The sequence below is a fragment of the Telmatherina bonti genome (assembly GCF_933228915.1).
Source record: "Telmatherina bonti genome assembly, chromosome: 10".
In the NCBI taxonomy this organism is placed as follows: domain Eukaryota; kingdom Metazoa; phylum Chordata; class Actinopteri; order Atheriniformes; family Telmatherinidae; genus Telmatherina; species Telmatherina bonti.
In genome coordinates, this window is record NC_136628.1 from 29791571 (window position 1) to 29810686 (window position 19116).

General features: G+C 40.7%; 1 protein-coding gene across 1 annotated transcript in view; it reads right to left on the minus strand.

Moving 5' to 3' along the window:
* atp2a3 (ATPase sarcoplasmic/endoplasmic reticulum Ca2+ transporting 3) overlaps window positions 1–19116 on the minus strand; it is a gene marked incomplete at its 5' end in the record, with an annotated part of 43048 nt that overhangs the window by 17380 nt on the left and 6552 nt on the right. Inside the window, 7 exons of the mRNA XM_079247165.1 lie at window positions 2431–2895; window positions 3096–3181; window positions 3403–3483; window positions 9084–9222; window positions 9837–9941; window positions 13758–13840; window positions 14196–14213. Of these exons, the coding sequence (XP_079103291.1) occupies window positions 2431–2895; window positions 3096–3181; window positions 3403–3483; window positions 9084–9222; window positions 9837–9941; window positions 13758–13840; window positions 14196–14213 (977 nt within the window). The remainder of the gene's footprint in view (window positions 1–2430; window positions 2896–3095; window positions 3182–3402; window positions 3484–9083; window positions 9223–9836; window positions 9942–13757; window positions 13841–14195; window positions 14214–19116) is intronic.

Genomic DNA, 19116 nt, shown 5'->3' on the forward strand with positions numbered 1-19116 from the left:
ACAAGGCCAGTGCTGCAGCCTTAAAGCTCTATGCCCTCACTTCACAACTGTTTGTCCATTCAGCTTTAAACACAAGTATATTATATAACATTTTAATAAAGTGGTGAGATTTTGACAGAAACACAGCTTTGAACTTTATAGTTTTCTGTCATTGCACTTTTATTTTGTTTCATGTTGGAACTTTATCTGTTTGTATTTGCTTTAAAGTGTGACTGAAGAGTTTCCAGCTGTTAGAAATCCTTAACTGGACTCTTTCATGCAGATAAACACCGGTGTGGTCAAATCCACCAAGAATGTCAAGCATTAAAAATGCTGTTTTAGACACAATGGGTTTGCAAATAAAATGCAAGTGTTCTGATGTATAGACAATTCCCGTGCTTTATTCCTTATGTTCACCCCTGTTTTTATATATCAGGATGTACAGCCAATTAAACAGGTTCAAACGTCTGACGAATAAAGCATTTCACACAGGTTTAGGATCTGCTTTTCTGTCAATCTCTACCAAATAAAGAATGGCTTCTCACTGACCCAAAAGACTTCCACAAGAAGGAAAAGCTGAGACACGAGGAACAAAATGAAAATGTTCGTTTATATGTGGTTAGTTTTCCTTCATTGTCTGAGCTACTACAGTCTCCAAGGAAACCAGGCACCGTGTGCTCGACGTGACTGTGGTAGTGGCAGAAGTTGTTTTTTTTCCCCTTCTCACTTCCTCTGAGGTTATGTGGGGATGCATGATGAGTAACCCTTTTTATAGCATCTGCATCTGTGCATGTGTGTGAGCGAAGGGAAACGGGAAGTACAGAGTCAGGACACCAAGGGGAATCCCTGGAAATCCTGTGAATATGGGGATACCCCCAAGGCAGCGGAGACATGGTGCCATCAGAGCGGCTGGCTGGAGATCAGCCCAGGAATAATCCGATACAGATAAGCTTAGGCAAATAAAACCATAAAAGGTGAGTATACAATGAACTTGGTGAGGAAAGAGGAGAATAACAACAAGGAGGACTATCTTCAGGAAACACAGTGTTAAAAAAAAAAAAAAAAAAAAAAAGCAAAAAGGGAAGTTTCAGTGAGTGTGTGACTGTGTTTGCGTCCTCTTATCTCTCAGCAGAGAGCAGCGCGTCAGGGAGCACAGATGGGAAGCAGAAGGTCAATATGTAACCAGCCAGAACCTGCCTCCATTTTTTTTCTTTTTTTTTATTTGTGGGAGGGAGTTTCAGAGACATGGTAGGATCACTCAGCCATGTTATTCCTGCTGCAGGGAACTCCCCGCTGCTACGCATTCATCACACAGAAAAGCTCCACGTCATCTTGCAGGAGAGAGGAAGTGCAAAGACACGGATGTTACCGAACGGACAATGTGGAGATCCTGGGACTCCATTTTGTAAAAGAAAAGGACAGGATATATTTTCTATTTTCCCTTTTGTCCTCCCTGAGCTTATCTTACTATAGTCATTACAAAACAACCAAAATACAACTTGCACCGAACAGCCATCGTAATGTTTAAGGGAGTGTTTCCAGCTATCACTCCTAGATATTTTTACTTGTTTTATTCTGTTTTGTGCTCTGTGTGGCAGGACACTAAAACATGTCTGATAGCACATCAGAGAAGCATTTCCTGCTTGATATTGGGCATTTTGAGCTTTTTTTTTTTTTTTTTTTTTTTTTTTTTAGATCAAGCCTTCATAATATGTTCAGGTTAGTGACTTCACGTTGACAGAAATAATTCCCCTTTCTGTAAAACATTTTCCAGTGATACTCTCAGTTAAATGTGACTGCTGTGCTACCCCACTCACACTGATCACCAACTCCAATGTCACCGAGATGTGAGGTAATCTACAGGATGGGAGGTGTAAACACAGACTGGGGTGTGTGCAGAGTCCTTAACAAGAGGCATTTACTGTGAGCTTAGAAAAAAAGTCAGTTTGCAAGCACCTCACACACAAACATCGGCAGACACAGGAAAGGGTGAGGCAGTGTGCCACTTATGAATATTTGCAAGTTTGATCTTTCAGTTTTTGTTGTCTAATGTAATTATATATGGAACATTTATTCATTAAGTCAACAGAGGAGTTCAGGACATGGATCGCTGTGTTATGTTTGCTCAGGCAGTGTGACTTTTTAAAAGCCTTCACTGTGCGTGTGCAGAAGCTGATTTGGTGATTTGTCGTAGCATGAGATCTGCTTTGTCTTGCCAGCTAACATTACTCCACTAACACCCGATACAAACCTGGAAAATGGAGATAAGCTTTACAACACAGATATTCCAGGGATCCTTATTTTTTCCCATGGAGGCTGGAAAGGTTTCCAGCTTTTCCAGCACTGGCACCACTCCGCCAACCATGCAGACTGGTGCATATACTAACCATCAAACCCTGGAGAAAGTTAGCACTGTAACACTTATAAAAGGAAATTCCCAGGATCACTTACTTTGCAGACAGACATCTGGTTTGTGGTGAGGGTTCCTGTCTTGTCAGAGCAGATAACAGAAGTACAGCCTAGGGTCTCCACCGAGGGCAGGCTGCGAACGATTGCGTTCTTCTTGGCCATGCGACGCGTACCGAGAGCCAGGCAGGTCGTGATGACAGCAGGCAGACCCTCAGGGATGGCAGCCACAGCCAGGGCGACAGCAATTTTAAAGTAATAAATGGCGCCTCTGACCCAGGAGCCACCATGGACTGGGTCTCCGAAGTGGCCGATGTTGATGACCCACACGGCCACGCAGATCAGGGAGATGACCTTTGAGAGCTGGTGGCCAAACTCGTCCATCTTCTGCTGTAGCGGCGTCTTCTCCTGCTCTGTAGATGCCATCTGATTACGAATCTTTCCGATCTCCGTGGAGACGCCTGTAGCGACTACAACACCTATCGCACGTCCTGCAGCAATATTGGTACCCTGAGGAAAGAATGAGAAAAGAAAATCAGCTTGGAAAAGTCCCAAACGTCCTTGACTTAACTGCATCTTTACAGAGAAATATCACTACATTCAGCAACATGACCAAATGTCAAGCTGTGTAGCTCTGTCCACATCGATTTATTCCCGATATAAAGGCGAAAGATACGTCTCACTCAGTTAGCTGCAGGGGATATACTTACAGAAAACAGCATGTTCTTTTTGTCCTGGTTGACAGCTCTGGGATCAGGAACCGGGTCAGTGTGTTTAATGACAGAGACAGACTCCCCTAAAGACAAATCAAGAGCTAAACTTAAATTTTGAAGCACAACAAATAACACTTGGTCTTGTTAAGGGACAGGCATTATTATTGGACACGGCCATAAGGAGAAAGCAGCAGTTTGGAGAAAATATCACAAGAAGATAACAAAAATGAAATGGCATAAGGACATAGATGTCATAAACAAAGTATAAAAAGGAGTAAATCAGCAATGATGCAGGGGTACTTACCTGTAAGGATGGACTGGTCCACTCGCAGAGTGGTGGACTTTATGGAGGTCACTCTGATGTCAGCAGGCACCTTGTCACCAACTAGTAAAATAAGGAAAATACAATCAGAACAAATCAGTTTGTTTTTCCCTCCTTTTCTTTTTGGGTTATATTATTATGTTAAGATTTAAAAGTTTAAACAATTTCAGGTCTCCGTGACAAACTAGCGCAACGTCAAAATGTTTCAGACTGATGGGGACAAAACATGCAGAGGTAAAGAGAAAAGAAAATTCTTTCTCTAAATGAAAGGCTGTAAATTTATTCTAGTAAGTTTCAAAATTAAAAATAGATTACAAACTTGGACATGTCTTTTAATTATGTCTTTGGTTCGAGGCATGTTTGTGTCTTCATGCTGCATGCTTTTAGGTTGTACTTCCACATATCTTGTATTAGAACTTGTGGACTTCTTCGAGCACACTTACACTTATTTGCAGAGTGTGCACTTAATGCGTCAAAGTCAATGCTGTTTGCAACTCCTGTGTTGTTTCAGCCACTGCAATCTCAGATTATTTATAACATAGATATTTATAACATAATACTGAAGTGAAAAAAATATTTAACAGACATAAATGCAAAGCAACACAACCAGTGCTACAACGAGACTTGACAAAGTCCACTGTCAGCTAGCTTAATAGTACTGATCGAGATATAACTTCACAGCAATTTGTTGTCCATAAGTACTTATAACTTATACATGCAGTGTAAGTGAATTTAAGTGGTAGCTACTTAAACTAAATATAACTAAAAATGTCAATGTGTATATAATCAGTTATGTTATGATCTCAGATAGCTTCAGCAACAGTGACTATGTTGGTAGGATATAGGCACAAAAAGTAAGGAAAAATAGAGTTGAGACAATGTTTTTTCTCCCATAATTTAATATTAATTAGCGTTGCATTTTAAATTGTTGGAAAATCTGATTCCCTTCACAACAAGGTTTAACTTGCAAGAATTGTGCATTCATGGAATGAGCAAGAATAAGAACACGAAGAAGACGAAAAAAGAAGAAGAAAAAAGATGAGGAGGAAGACGAGGATGATGAACAAGAACAAAAAGAAGCTGAATATTGGGGAAAGGGAACTGGATCACCAAAATCATGACAGTGTTCCAAGGACAAAAAAGACAACCCCCAATTTTCTTTTTTTTTTTTTCCTTACTAATCAGACACAGAGTACATTGCATCCCTTTAAAAAAAAACAAAAAAAAAAAAAACAGCTCTTTTTTTTTTCCCCTTAAATTAACAAGGAAATTATCTTGAAATTATCATTTTCAAGGTTTAACTTTATTGGCTCTGTGCAACAGAACTTTCCAACCCGCTGAGTTGTGAATTTAGTACACATTCACTACAACAGCGTTTTGATCAGTTTGATGCACGGCCTTCAACTCATTCCAGAGTTGCTTCCATTTTCCACCAAGATCTTGTATTGACGATGGGAAAACTGAATGACTGACTGGAATAAGAAACTTCTGTCCTTGAGGGGCGCTGCCATGCAGATTTGACATGTTTCCCTGCTGCAGCAGCACACAAGCCATATAGAATCGCTCTCCAAGTTTGTTGTCAAGTTCTACATAACTCTGTTGATGACTCATTAATTTGAATCAGGTGCAGAAAAGCAGGAAAACATCTAAAAGCCTGCAATGGTCCTTAAGGACCAGAGTTCCTGATCCCTGGAGTAAAGTCTGCAGCTTGCTCTCCAGTCTCAGCTCTACTCCACAGGGATCCGGTAGCGTATTTTCTGGATGTCTCCTGCGCCACTGCATAACCTGAACGCAGAAACCAACTGATTCTGGAGAAACATGGCTACTTCCAAAGGACGTGACTGGCCTTTCCGCCTGGAGATCCATGAAGTTCTCAGGTGTTTGCGCAAAGTTGACTTACTAACAGCAATCCCATCTATGACACTTAATGATGAGAGAATCTCCCAAAGAGTCAAACTTAACAAAACTCAACAACTCAACTCAACTTGGAGGAATGTAACCCGTTTTATAATCATCACCTTAACTGAATGTGGAAATTTATCTCAGTTCAGAAACAAGAGTTTTTCCTCCTGAGTTAATGCAACCACAATTAGACACCAACTAACTTCATTTACAGAAACCAGATACAGGAAAAAACAGAAGTGTTGCTTTGTGCTGAACCCTTCTGCAAAGCCGACTACTGGCTGCGAACGTTACTGCGGGTAACCATTTGGATCCACCTCATCAAATGTCTGTGTTCACACAATAAATCCTTGAGCAAAGAAACGTCTGTGGGTTCAGTCCAGGCTCAGCCTGCAGGCGCAGGTAAACAACAGCTCGATACAACCTTGATGGAGTCACGTTGCCGTTTCAGAATGATCGATTCTTTCCCCTCTCTGTACTTCTCGCTTCACTTTCTGCACCTTTTCTGTTCCCATGATGCACCACCGAACATGTAGGGCACAAGAACAACATATAGTAACCAAGCTTCATGAATGGATCTTATCTGTTCCAGCCGCTAGTCTGCTTATTAAAGCAGAATATTAGAGTCATACTTCACACCAAGAGCATTTTAAGTATCCTACGCCCCCTCACAAAAATGGTTATTAAATCCTGATTGTCAGAACTTCACAATGAACATTTAACAAAAATATGTTCATAACAGGAGGATGGACAGAAAAAAGCAGTCAGTCACTATGATCTTAATGAAGAGGAGTGCTAAATGAATCTAAATTCTCAATCCAGATTGTAATGTTTAGGTTTTGTTCAGCACACTAGACAAACAAAAAAAAACTTACCATGTGAAATAATTTTCTTCATAATGCCAACTCAGTCCCCAGTCCCTTTCACAAAGTTAATTACAAAAAAACATTGTTCTTCTTGGTAATTTTCCAGGTTTTCTAACACAAAATAGTTTGATCATCTGCTCTGCATTGCTCACTTTCTAAATGCATTCAGCTAAGCTGCATTTGCAGCAACACTGAGCATTTCTTGGTCTCTAGATCTCATAGCTCCAGTCTGCTCTTCTGACAACTGTGCAATGCTCTGAGGCGTCAGGGAGAGCTTTTCTCCTGACAGGACGGACAGACATGGCGAGGAAGAGAGAAATGTGTGTTTGAAGAACATCCACTTCAGTTTCTTTTTTTCTTTTTGTTTTTTTTTCTTTTTCTACAGTTTTACTGTTTGACATCTCTGGGTTTTTAGAGAAATAAGAGTGGGAGTGAAGAATAGGGAGAGAAATCTGTGGTGTGTTTGTGTAGGAGATGGTTGGGGGCCACAGGTTCACTGTCGTGGGCCTGGCTGAGGGCTTTTCACACGCCTACCCACAGACTCCTGCTTCTGTTCCTGCAGCAGCCACCCACATATGCTTGAATAGAAATTAAAACACTTCTATAGGCATTCAGTTTTAAATATTCTAAAAACTAGGGTTAGTCTCATCTTTACTAATAAGTTGGAGTCTAACACATGCACATCTATCACATCTACAGTCTTGCATAATATACTAAGAAGGGGATGTTCCTTCACATGCAGCATAATCATGACTGGTTTCTGGGAACGGCTTATTGCATGTTTTCTTCTCCTCAGGTCCTGAGTAAACTCTCTGGTAGTTCTTGACAACCTGACCACCACATCAAGCCATTTACATAACAGAGGAAAGTTCCAGTGGGGGCTCAAATCATAAACGCGCTGTAACCATGGCTGGCATCGCCGGCAGCAGCGCTGGAAACTTGAGTAAATATACTTATGTTCTCCTCTCTTCTCAAAAGCCCTCGAAAAGGTCAACAGTGTCCCTTTCCAATGCCTCTGTAGAGTTTATTTTACCCCCTAAGTTCCTTTGGAACAACAACAGGCTAATCTGAAAAACTGGAACGCAAAAGGAGGGAAATAACTTGCTTTCTTTGTTACAATTTGGCTGCATGTTTCAGTCAGATGGGGTGTGTTTGAAGATGGCTCACACATATTTTCTAACTGAGAACTGGGCATTGCAGCACATACTTCAGCTGTTTACCTTTGTTTAAAACTGCTTAGCAACAATGTCATGTGTGAATACATGACAGTACATTTCACAACAATGCAGCAAGGTGCACATCACCGCCACCATGCCTCCTCTTGAGCAAACTTCAACAGTTTATGCATGCAATACTTCTGACAAACTGGATTCCCAGCTTTAGCTGGTGCATTGCCCTCAGCAGTGACAGAACCTTTTACCTTTCACATTAACTACATATATATAAACAAACACCTTTTAAAGTTTGCCTTCATCCTTTACTTGAGTTTGCATCAGGCTAAATGAGATACTTTTCTTTAGCTGAAAGGCTGATAATCTCACATTTAGTGACTTTGGTGAAAATCTGTAAAAACAGTTTTATCAAGTCTCTTTCCTGGGAGAACAATAAGTAAAAGGAGTAAGAATCCCAACTCTGAAAATGCAAAGTCGTCCGTGTTGTTGTAAGTCACCTCTCCACTCCTGCTGCAACGCCATCGCTCCCATGGCTGCAGCTGCTGATTATCAGCAGAAGTATTAAACCACCCTTTGAAAGAGCAGACGGTTCATCTGAAGTCGCGGTAAAACTGCAGCCCCTTCTGAACTTTGATGCCAAGGAGATGAGCCAAACAGAGCAGAGAGCGTTGTCAAGGAGATGCAGTCTGTGTTGATCGTGACGGCTATAGTAGTGCTATTAGGTGGGAGTTGAGTTATTTTGTCGAATTCTACCTGTGTCAACTTGCCTTGAAATGATCGTTTGTGCACACGCGGATGCAACAGAGGATGCTGGCTCGAACAAGCCTAAATTCCAGTAAAAGCCATCTTTCAGGAAAACTGTGTGGAATAAAAGTGTATTAGACTTAATATATCCCAAAGCCCCGTGTCTGTGAAGGCCTTGCTTGTGCGAACTTATCTTAGAGCAAATCAGCGATATTTCTCTAAAGGGATTGGTTGAAATCCAATTCACCACAACCATCAATCATCAACCATCGTATAATCCCTCTCCCTGCCCCTCTGTGTTGACATTATGAATGAATGCTGTGATCTCTCTCATGCACACACATCCTGAGAGCTACGTGTTTTCCTTACACGTCACTGAGGTACTATTACTAGCCCCGCAAAAACCTGGGATGACTCTCCCAAAAACCGCTCATGTTGACGGCGATGTGATCTCACAAGAGCTTCATGTGTGTCTGGCACACACAGCCAGAGTGACAACAAGACTATATTTAGCCAAGGCTGCCCACACATGTGCGAGTTTACAGCAGAGGAACTGTCTGTATGTGCATGTAACATGAGGGAGTGTGAGTGAGGAGTTGACAAACATCCAGTCACATCCAGGTGGTGAGGCTGAGCACATGGAAAGCAAAAGAAAGGGGGAAGCAAAGGAAAATTATACTAACCCTGAAATATAAGCACAGAATCTCCCACACACTCACATACACTCACAAACAGATACAAGTAGTAAAAAAAAATAAATAAATAAAAAAAAAAAGGTCCTGGCACCTGCACATCCACAGAAAATACTATTATATAATCTAGTTTGAGATATTCCAACAGTGTTTCCAGATTCCTGAATGAGTGGAAATGGCTGGGTGGGTGCTTTTCTGAGGCTAAGGGAGCATACAGCTGACAGAAGTGAGCTGCTGGAGGAGCGGAGGCAAGGGGTAAGTAATGGCCTGGTTCAGCCACAGCTAACCTGCCACCTCCACGATGTCCCCTGGGACTATATCTCTGGCTTTGATCCTCTGGACAGCCTTGCGGTTCATTCGGTACACCTTCCCCATCTCTGGTTCGTACTCTTTCAGAGCCTCAATGGCATTCTCCGCATTTCGCTCCTGTGTGCAGAGAGAGAGGGGGAGAGAGAGAGAGAGAGAGAGAGGAGAGGCGACGTTCATGTTACAAATCATTTTTACAGTTTCTGCTTAGACAAATGTTCAGCTGTAGATGTATCCATAAAGCAGTCATTTGGCAGTTTACTGTGCCATATAATATGCAAGGCAAACATGCAAAGGTAGAGAGAGCATTGCTTTTAGAAAAGCAACCCGAAGCCGCCATTGCTAAAAATGCTTTAAATAGCAACTAAGCCGTTACTGTGCAACTATCACTTTCAGCCATCAGAGTAAAACAATGCAAACGTGTTTTTCAAATTCTTTCCAATGAATGTGGATCAGATGAACCGATCATCCCGACTGACCATTTGATTGGATTAAAAGAGCTCCATGTAAACACAAGTTTTGATGTTTGCAGATATAATTCTCATTTCTTCTCCAGCACCTACAAACCAGTTACTGACTGAACAGCAGGACCGGCCGCCTTTTGGAGTATGTGATGGGTTATTTGGACATGTAAATACATTATGGGGTCCATATAACCTTCCACAGCTGTGAAACAAGGCTTGTTAAGACATGTGTGCTTCACATAGTGAGAAAGTATGGACAGGGACACTCACCTGCCAGACCCCAATAACAGCGTTGGCAATGAGGATCAGAAGAATAACAACGGGCTCGACAAAGGCAGTGGTTGTCTCCTCTCCTTCCTCAAAAAGAGCCAACACCTGGACAGACATGCAGCAGACTTAAACCAGACTACATATTATGTACATATAACCAAAAACATCTGCAGAGGAAGCTTTCTGTGAAACACAGAATGGGGAATAAGGGCAGGAAAAAGAAAACTAAACTAAAAAGAGCAAAACAAAGCAGCATAGCTAACTAGCTGCAAACATTTAATGTCTTAAATACCCCAGCTGTAAAGCAAGCCAAGACTTCCTATTGAAGTCCAAAGTTAGCCTTATTATACCAACCACATTTTCATAATCATGCAATGGACTTTAGTTTTTAAACTAAATTAATTGATTCACTGTTTGCCTATTTTTTCCTAACCATTAAACCATTAGCTTAAAATTATATACTTATGCCATTCTTATTTGTTAGTTTAGTTTTGCCAAATCATTTTAAGTGTTAATACATTAACTATTTTTTTTCTTAATAGCCACAGTTTTGTAAAAATACAAAAGAGGAATGCTATGAAAGTCCAAACATCTTCTGCAGAAAAGATAAATACTAAAGACACCACTATAGGTTGTGTTTTATTAAATACATTTAGAACATGACCACAAATACATATATACATTTAGATATTTTACTTTTAAACAATATCATATATATTCTCATTAGTAGCATATAATCTAAACTAAAAGTTTGCAAGTTTGTACAAATGATTCTTATTCATTTAAAGCAAACGAAGGGTGCGATTAAAGAAATAAAACAGTCAACCAAAGCGAAACACACACACACACACACACACACACACACACACACAAACAGACCTGCAAAACATGTTACTGTTGGGTTGCCTGAACCACAATGGAACTGCCTAATTTGACAGTAAAATATATAAAATCCAACAGGAAATGAGATCACTGGGCAAATAAAGGAAAAAAAAAAACAAAAACAGTGCAACTGAATGAACTGGATCTGTTAAAGCAGGCCTGCTATTAAACACTGTTTTGCATTAGCGTATGTAATGTAGCACAGCTCAAGAGCCTGTGGTGAAAAATTAACACACAAATTAGTATTTAAATAAGGATTTTCTGAGATGAATTTTGTTTCACAGTATCAATTTTTTTGTTGAAAAATCTGAGGAGTCTGAAACCAATTGAGTATTTCTAATGAATGACAAACATTTCATTACTTCCCGGGGCTTCTGAAATTATTACAGTCATATACAGTTTTATTAACTGTACTCCTGCACAGTTAATAAAAACTGACAATCATTAGCTTGCAATAAAACAAGCCACTTGCCATGCGGGGGCAGTGGAAGGCATGACAACAATCACACATTATCACCTTTCTTTAAAAACAAAAACAAAAAAAACAAAACAAAAAAAAAAAAAAAAAGTACCCATCAAGTTCAAACAGTGGTTTATAATTCCACCCAATCAATATTCGTCAAGTGGAGGCACTTTTGCTTTTAGACTGTGGCTTACTGTACTGCCGTACTTTTAATCTGATTAATGTATTGTGCTTTTTGAAGGAATAGTACACATGGTTTTAGTTTGTGCAAAATGAAAAAGAGGGCATAGATTTGAATTTCAGATTCAATTTGAGATTTGAGCATTCAGCATTTGAGATTTGAGTTTCAGATTAAATTTCTCTTTTCTTTTTTTAGACCCCCCTCCCATCCCCCCTCCCCTGAACAGATGAGAACAGCGTGCCAACAGTGGTCACGCACGACTTGCTAACTTGCTTGGTAGTGAAACTCTCTTAGGCTGCAGCACAGCTGTGTGTCGAGGCCGGAAAACGATGCTGATTAGAAAATCATAGCAGAAAATTAGCTGTAAAAATTAGAACAAATGTGGACAAGGCTGATAATCCACAGTGTGCGTGCTGCAGTTAACAACTCCTACAAATAAAACTTTCCAACATTTTGGATAAACTTACAATGAAAAGAAGTGTACCTTCCTCATAGGCCTGCTCTAATGTTCGTGTGCTTTCACCCATATCTGTGGATCTGCCACAGACAAACATCTCAATGGGATTTTTAAAAAAATTCTTTACACTTAAGAGTCAGTTTCCATTATTATTTCAATAGCAGACAGTGGATCTAAACTGCAATGATGTCCATTAAATGACAGCAGCGCCTTCTCTGCAGAGTGCTGAGCGCCAGAGCGTTCATCACGGCAGCCTGAACACGGTCGATAGCTCATCATTCCCCCCCATTTGGGACGATAAATCTGCTTTTCTGACTGAGCTCAGATTGGAGGGCAACCATGGCCTCAAAAGATGCTCCAATCATCCCATATCCAGAATCCCCAACTCCTACTTTCTCACTTAATGGGAGTTCACACGAAGAGCAAACTTTTTTTGTTTTTGACATTTGCTGAGGAAAGCTGCTTGACAGCTGAAATATGGCATAGATTTAAGCTTCGTGCACTGGGGTTTCAGAATAAAAATTATTTTTAAAAAAGCTTTTAATCCAAGATAAATGTCTCCTTGATACTTTTAACATTACACTCTGAACACAGCTGCTTCTTATGGCCTAATAAATCTGAATGTCTCTCAACTTTCTCTGGAGTCATCTCAAATTACTCATCTCAAACACACTCTACATGTATTTTAGCTGACATATTGTGAACTTTAATTCTCACGTAGGTAGGAAGTCCTCTGATTTTACTGGTGGCTGGTGTGGCTTTCAATGCGGCTCTGTCACACAGAAAATGGCTCCCAATCAGTAAGTGGTTTAATAGAAAAAAAAAAAAAAAAGTGTGCCAACACACACATACACACACACACACACACACAAAAAAAACCCCAAAAAAACCTGAAATAAAAAAGGACAATTAAAGATATAACACAGAACAGAGAAGATCAGTTCATTTTGCCTTGATGCATAGCGGCAGTTTCACTGATGTGCCATGCAAAGGAGGGGGGAAGAGTCTAATGATCTTTATTTGAATATAGTCAAAATTACAACCAAATGAGTCCCAGGTTTTAGCTTCAGCTTAGCTCCTCTTAACTTGGCTTTTTTGCCGCTCCCATTTCACTGGAAACATTCAAAACACTCAAACAGCGACATAATAGGACTATTAGAGTGTCATTTCTTCAACATGCACGTTCTGAAATACAATAAACCGCTCTTGGTGTTGTTTTGATTTCATGTAATATGAGGTCACATGAAACCTCACTGTAGCAATGAAGCTGAAACGGCTCCAGGCAACAATGACAATGTAAGGCAGTGTGGCCTACGCTGCAGTGGAACAGGGGCCGTGCTCCACTACAAACAGGGAGGGGAAAAAAAAACCCATCAGCCCACACTCCAAAGCCTCTCACTGACTGAGTGGTCAGAAAATATCTTGTGTCATGTACATTTTTAGAGCAATTTTCCTACTTTCAGAAATAGCAACTGCAATTTCACTAAAAAAGACTGTGGGGAAATGTGGTAATAGATGGAAAAAAAAATGTTATTATGCAAGCAGGATTCCCTCACTCCACCCCATTGCGATCCTCTCCACCTCACTCTGCAACCACGGTTGGGAGTTTGAGGTGTCACAGTAGAGGGAGTTTTGATTGATAGTTTTGTTTCCAGTTGGGCAGAAGTGCCGTTCCCGTACCCAACCCTGAAATCCTACTATCACGGGGCGGAAAACGCAGTATTATACAATTTTCCACATGAGAGGAGACAGCTATCTAGGCTGACCGGAGTTTTAACAGGGGAATAGAGCTGTGTAAGACTAATGGGCCTCATTCATTAGCTGCCAATGTCCTTCTTATTGTCCAATTAGGGTCTGAAAATCCCACTGGCCCACATTTGAGAATCAAGATTGAGAACAAACACAAGGAGAGCTACTAATTAGCTTGTTCATACTCACAAAAGAGACACAAGCAGCAAGCAGCAGGATCCTGACCAGGAGGTCTTCAAATTGCTCCACGACCAGCTCCCACAGGGACTTCCCTGAAATATGCAAATAAACATCACACACCTGTATTCATCATAGTTTAACATTGAAGCCTTCTGGTGTAGGAAACTCGTCCATATGTTTAAGGGTGGAGCAGACATACAACAGGTGTTGACGTTAGCTTTACGACAGTGATAAGCAGCTGTAAAGGAAGACCACGGGTGCATTTACACAGGACTAGTGATGTGTGCTCATGGCTGGAAGACTGCTGAAGGGGATGATCCTGAAGTTTTTCTCTCACTATATAAAAGAAAAGATCTAGACTCAAGACACTTAACCAGGTGGTGACGGGAGCAGGATCCCAGCTCATTAAAACAAAAGAGGGGGGAGGGGGGGGAAATCAATATTTACCTTCTTCAGCTGGAAGCTCTGTAGATGTCACAGCGTGCCGATTGCAGAGGAGTAAAAGGGTGAATCCAGAGAGGGAGGAGAGAAAAACAAAGAGCAGTTAATGCATTTGATTAACTCAGTCTGGCTCCAAGATGTAGCGACGTACACAAATAACTCTGCTGAATCATTGTGCTGTGTTATGATAGAACAGCAACACTGTTTGCAAAGAAGACAGTCAGAAATATGCAATCATACTATACTGGCATGAAAAATAAAGAGACAAATCTAACTAAAAATATGCTTCATTCAGGGATTCGCAACAAATCTTAAGTGTATCAAAATGCTGACGTGGAAGCTCCTGAATCAATTCACTAATCCTGTGTGTGTGTGTGAAGTGATAAGATCATGTTCTCGCAATGCAAAAGGAGGAACTTAGGATAAGTGGAACTCAAGAGCCTGGACAAGTCTTTAGGGTGGGAAAACATGGCTGAGTGCAAAATTTGACTGACAGCCATTACAAGCAAGCAAATGGGAGCACTTTGGCCTCAATAAAGTTGAAATAAAACATGATGAAATAACATATGAGAAAACATATTATATGTCCCAGGAGAGGACATGCATGGAAAAACACCCAGTTGTTGTTACTGCCAACCAGAGGACCACTTGCGTAAGTGATGTCAAAGCAGATTCAGAAAAAATCTTTGCATCTCTGGAACTATATAGGAAGAATCCAAGGATGTGTCCATAACCGAGTCCATGTTGCACAAAATACAGTGTCTCGTCTTAAACATATTTTATTGACAGTGAGCATGAAACACTACGGCAGACCAAACTCATGGAATCCTTCATGATGGCTTTAATGTGATGTGTAACACAATGTGAAATGTCAAATTATCTGTGTTTTTTTTAATCACAGATAATGAGCCTAAATAATATTTTAAAGTTGCATTGCAGCTCTCTGAACAGTAATTGCCACCTATACATGAATATTCCCACCTTTAGTTTCTTCAGAGTAGCATCAGAGCCTATCTGCAGCAACAACAACTCAGCTGTGAAACGATCCAAACAGACCTTTCTTCTATTCCTTGTACAAATGTATCTGCAAGGAAGCAGCCCCGTTACAGGCTGAGTGCTTTGTCCAACAAACGCTCCAAAAGAAAGATATGTTAAAATGTTAAAAACTCAGACATTTGCAACATTCTACTCTCCCCAAAAATAAATAAATAATAAAATTGGCACTTCAAGACAAGCTGAGCATCTTATCCACTTTCATTTGGAAACCAGCACACAACACCCACCCACACATTAGTCACTGGTGTGAGTAGAAAACACTTCAGTCATCTTCTAAATTATTCCAACTGACAAGTACTGATGATGATTATTGTCACCACAGTGAGGATGCATCGTTTAGTTAAGGTTTTTGTTGTTGTTGTTGTTGCTGCTGCTGCTGCTGCTTTTTGTTCTTTTTTTCCCTATTTTTTCCAGGGCTTTTGGTTTTTGTTTTGTTTGTTCTGTTGTGTGTGTTTGACTCAGAATTCAATGCAAAGTTATGGCTGAGTTGGTCCTACAAAACAATCTGCCCCCACTAAACCTGGAAAACATGGTGAATTGTTGATGACAGAGATGTCAGAGACGTAAGCTGTCTTAGTTTCAGATGGATTTTCTTAACTTCCTGCCACAAAATCATTCTCTAGTCCAGCTCCGATCCTGGAGGGCCACTATCCTGCGGACCTTCCAGGTACCGCTGATGCACCACACCTGCCTTAAATTAATGAGACATTGTGTAGAAAGTCATGGGCTGTTGGAAGCATTTAATTTGATTTAGGTGTGTTGAAGCAGAGACACACTGAAAACCTGCAGGATAGTGGAGCTTAAGGACTGACTTTGGACACCCCTGCTTTAATCCTTGCCCTCTAAACTACAATTTTTATTACAGAATAATTGGAGGAGTGTGGCTACATTTAGAAAGCAAAAGGGCTGCAATATGAATTGGCAAGAGAATAATCCTTCATGCAGTGGAAACCTCGTGTTTCTCTGCATGCTTTGACCACACTGCACAGCACGAGTAACAAACGTGACCCTGTGCAGAAAGGTGCTGGAAAGAGGAAAGCCCATGACGTCAGGCGAAACTCTCCTTCCAAAAACAAACTCCTCGTTGATACTCATGTGTCAGTGTTGGGAGAGAGAAATTATTAGGTCTTTTTAATGGAAGAAGCTTCATAATGAAAAATGCTTTTGGGTGATTGATGGCTAAATGAATCTGGGAAATTTTTACAATAATGTTACTGATATCAAATATAACTGACATCTTTTAAAAAAGGGAAAAAAAGTCAATTGAAAACTAAGCTACGAATGCACAAGAACCCAGGTTTAACATATGAATTGAAGGTCAGCTGTATGACTCGGCAATGCTGAAAACCTGCTGAATTATTAGCTCTGCATAATGTTTAGAAAACAACCTTTATGTGCAGAAGATTGCGTCTCTGCTCCACAACAGACCCTCCTCAGTCTGTGTAATAATAGCTGATGACTCACTGCAAATAGCTTCTCAAACTTGCTGTCTGGAGGGTTTTCAGAGTTCAGATTGGACACGGTTGAACTCATGGGGGACGTTTGGCTGCAGCAGCAGCAGAAACTGTGGGGAAGTGGGCTCTGCTGTTTTCCATGCTCCACCAGTCTGACATAAGACCGCTTGCCCATTACTGCGCCTCCCGGGTTGTATAATGTTTTTTTTTTTTTTTATGGCGGACTGGCTGGCTGCGACCTGACTGCCAGAGACAAAGACAGACAGGCTGGAAGACCGAGACAGACTGGAGGGTAGGGGGAGAGGGGCGGTTACATGGAAGGAGAGAGCCGGAGGTGGTGAACGGGGTTCCCCGGCTTCCTCCTGCCAAGGATTCCCTCCCAGTCATCTGGGCTGAGTCCACCCGAGGCTTGCCCAGGCACATTCCTCAACACTGACTTCACCTCTCTCTCTCTCTCTGTGTCCCCACAGCACCTCCCCACCTCCTCCTCCCTCAGAGCCCAGACAATGGATAAAAGAGGCTGTTTATGCACAGTAGAAAAATCCAGCAGCGCCAAGCAGAGGGGAGACACTTCCTGGAGACAGTTGCCAACAACAGCAACATGGAGATGGTTTCTGCATCCAGAAAAAGCAGGAAACTGTCCGTCAATTTATCCACATTGCAAACAATCTGCTGATAAAAGAGCTTTCAGTGGAAACTAGTTTCTCACCTCTTTCTATTATGACGTTACAGCTCACTGAGACCTCCACTTAATATCACAACTGAGTCTGGAAAAGCGTTTTTGACAGGTTTAGGCTATCATATGAAAAGTACTTGAAAGTTTACAGTAGCAGGATTATGAATGCTCCTTAAAAGAAAGGAATGTGCCGGTGTTAATGACGGTTGTGCAAGCAGCAGGACGCTGATGCAGCACGTTCTGGACTGCAGGCATCAAAAACCCCACACATCCTGGTGTAGATAAGCTGATTTCTGGCCTCCATGTTCTGCTAGCATGAGTGATAACATGCAGTCAAGCAGAAATAAACAGGCCAGCAGTCCAGCTGGCGAACAGTGAACAGGGAAACACAGAAGGTGAGGTAAGTTTAGTAAACTCAAGCTACTCCAGGATCTATGAACCTTGGGGAAAAAAAACCTCTCACAGACCCATAAATACTTTGATGGGAATTCCTCATGATAGCTTCCTATATCCACTCAATCTTCTACTGTCTTCTCCCTCTGGAGCAGGTCGGAATGCATTAACCAGATAAAATGTGAATGATAAATGTATATCAATCGTTACACTAACATCATTATCTCTGCTGCACAGACTAGACTGACTTGCAGGTAGCTGCAGAGGAGATGTCTGATGAAGTCAATGTTTCCTCCATTTCACATCATGCAAGGTTACTCAGAATTACGGGCACTCTTCATTTTAATAACAGGAATAAATGCAAACTTCTAAATTTTTTTTTTTTTTTTTAAAAACTAACAAAACAAAACAGTGTGTTTCATTTTTAATGATCACACAACCTTAACAGTGATAGTTTTGCTGCATAAAAATGAAAGTTTCACTGCTTCTTTTTCACGAATATTCCACAACAACAGCAAGCACAAGAGAGCTGGCGAACTGCATATATATCCTTCTATCAAAAGGCCATAAGACAAGAACCAAAGATCATCTTGTGTCTATGTCAAATGTTTGCAATGAGTTAAAATGTTTAACAATCTTACAACTTTTCAGAGGGGAAGTCTGATGGATGGTACAGACTGTGGAGAAAACAAACATGCAAGACATCGAATGAGCTTTATGCTGACCAGGAAAATATCTAAGTTCTGTTTCCAAATCATCTAATGCTGATGACTGAACCAAGTGACAAAAAGCCAAACTAAATCAGTCAAAACATTTTCACTGGGAAACTAGTATTTCCCTGAAATATTATTCCATGGTCAGAAGAAGCAATGCGTGACTCTCTACCGACGGCAGAACATGTTGTGGGTTTAATCAATGCATCAAATTAGTGATGAAGTCAAATTATTATCAATGCATTTTTTATCAAAATTTGTCACCTGGAGTAAAAAAAACTGGGGCAAAAAGTAAAAGTTTTGTAGTAGACAAAGAATAGTTAAAGAGACGAACATGGATGGCTTCACACAAGAACCTTGACGCATAATAACAAAACTGTCAGCAGAAAGTGACAGAAACCCCAGCAGCAGTCGTTTTTCTCAAAAGTTCAACTACATTTCATAGAAATATTTAGAATTTACAAAACACATGCTCTACTTTTGTAAAGGGTCAATATTTTGTGATGTTTTTTTTTTTTTCCTCAGCAGCCATATTTACCATGTTTACTGTCGTAGCTTAGTGTGCTAACATGCTAACTAGCATTAAGTTCCGAGTAAAGCTGAGACTGATGGAAACAACACCTTTGTTGGTTTTA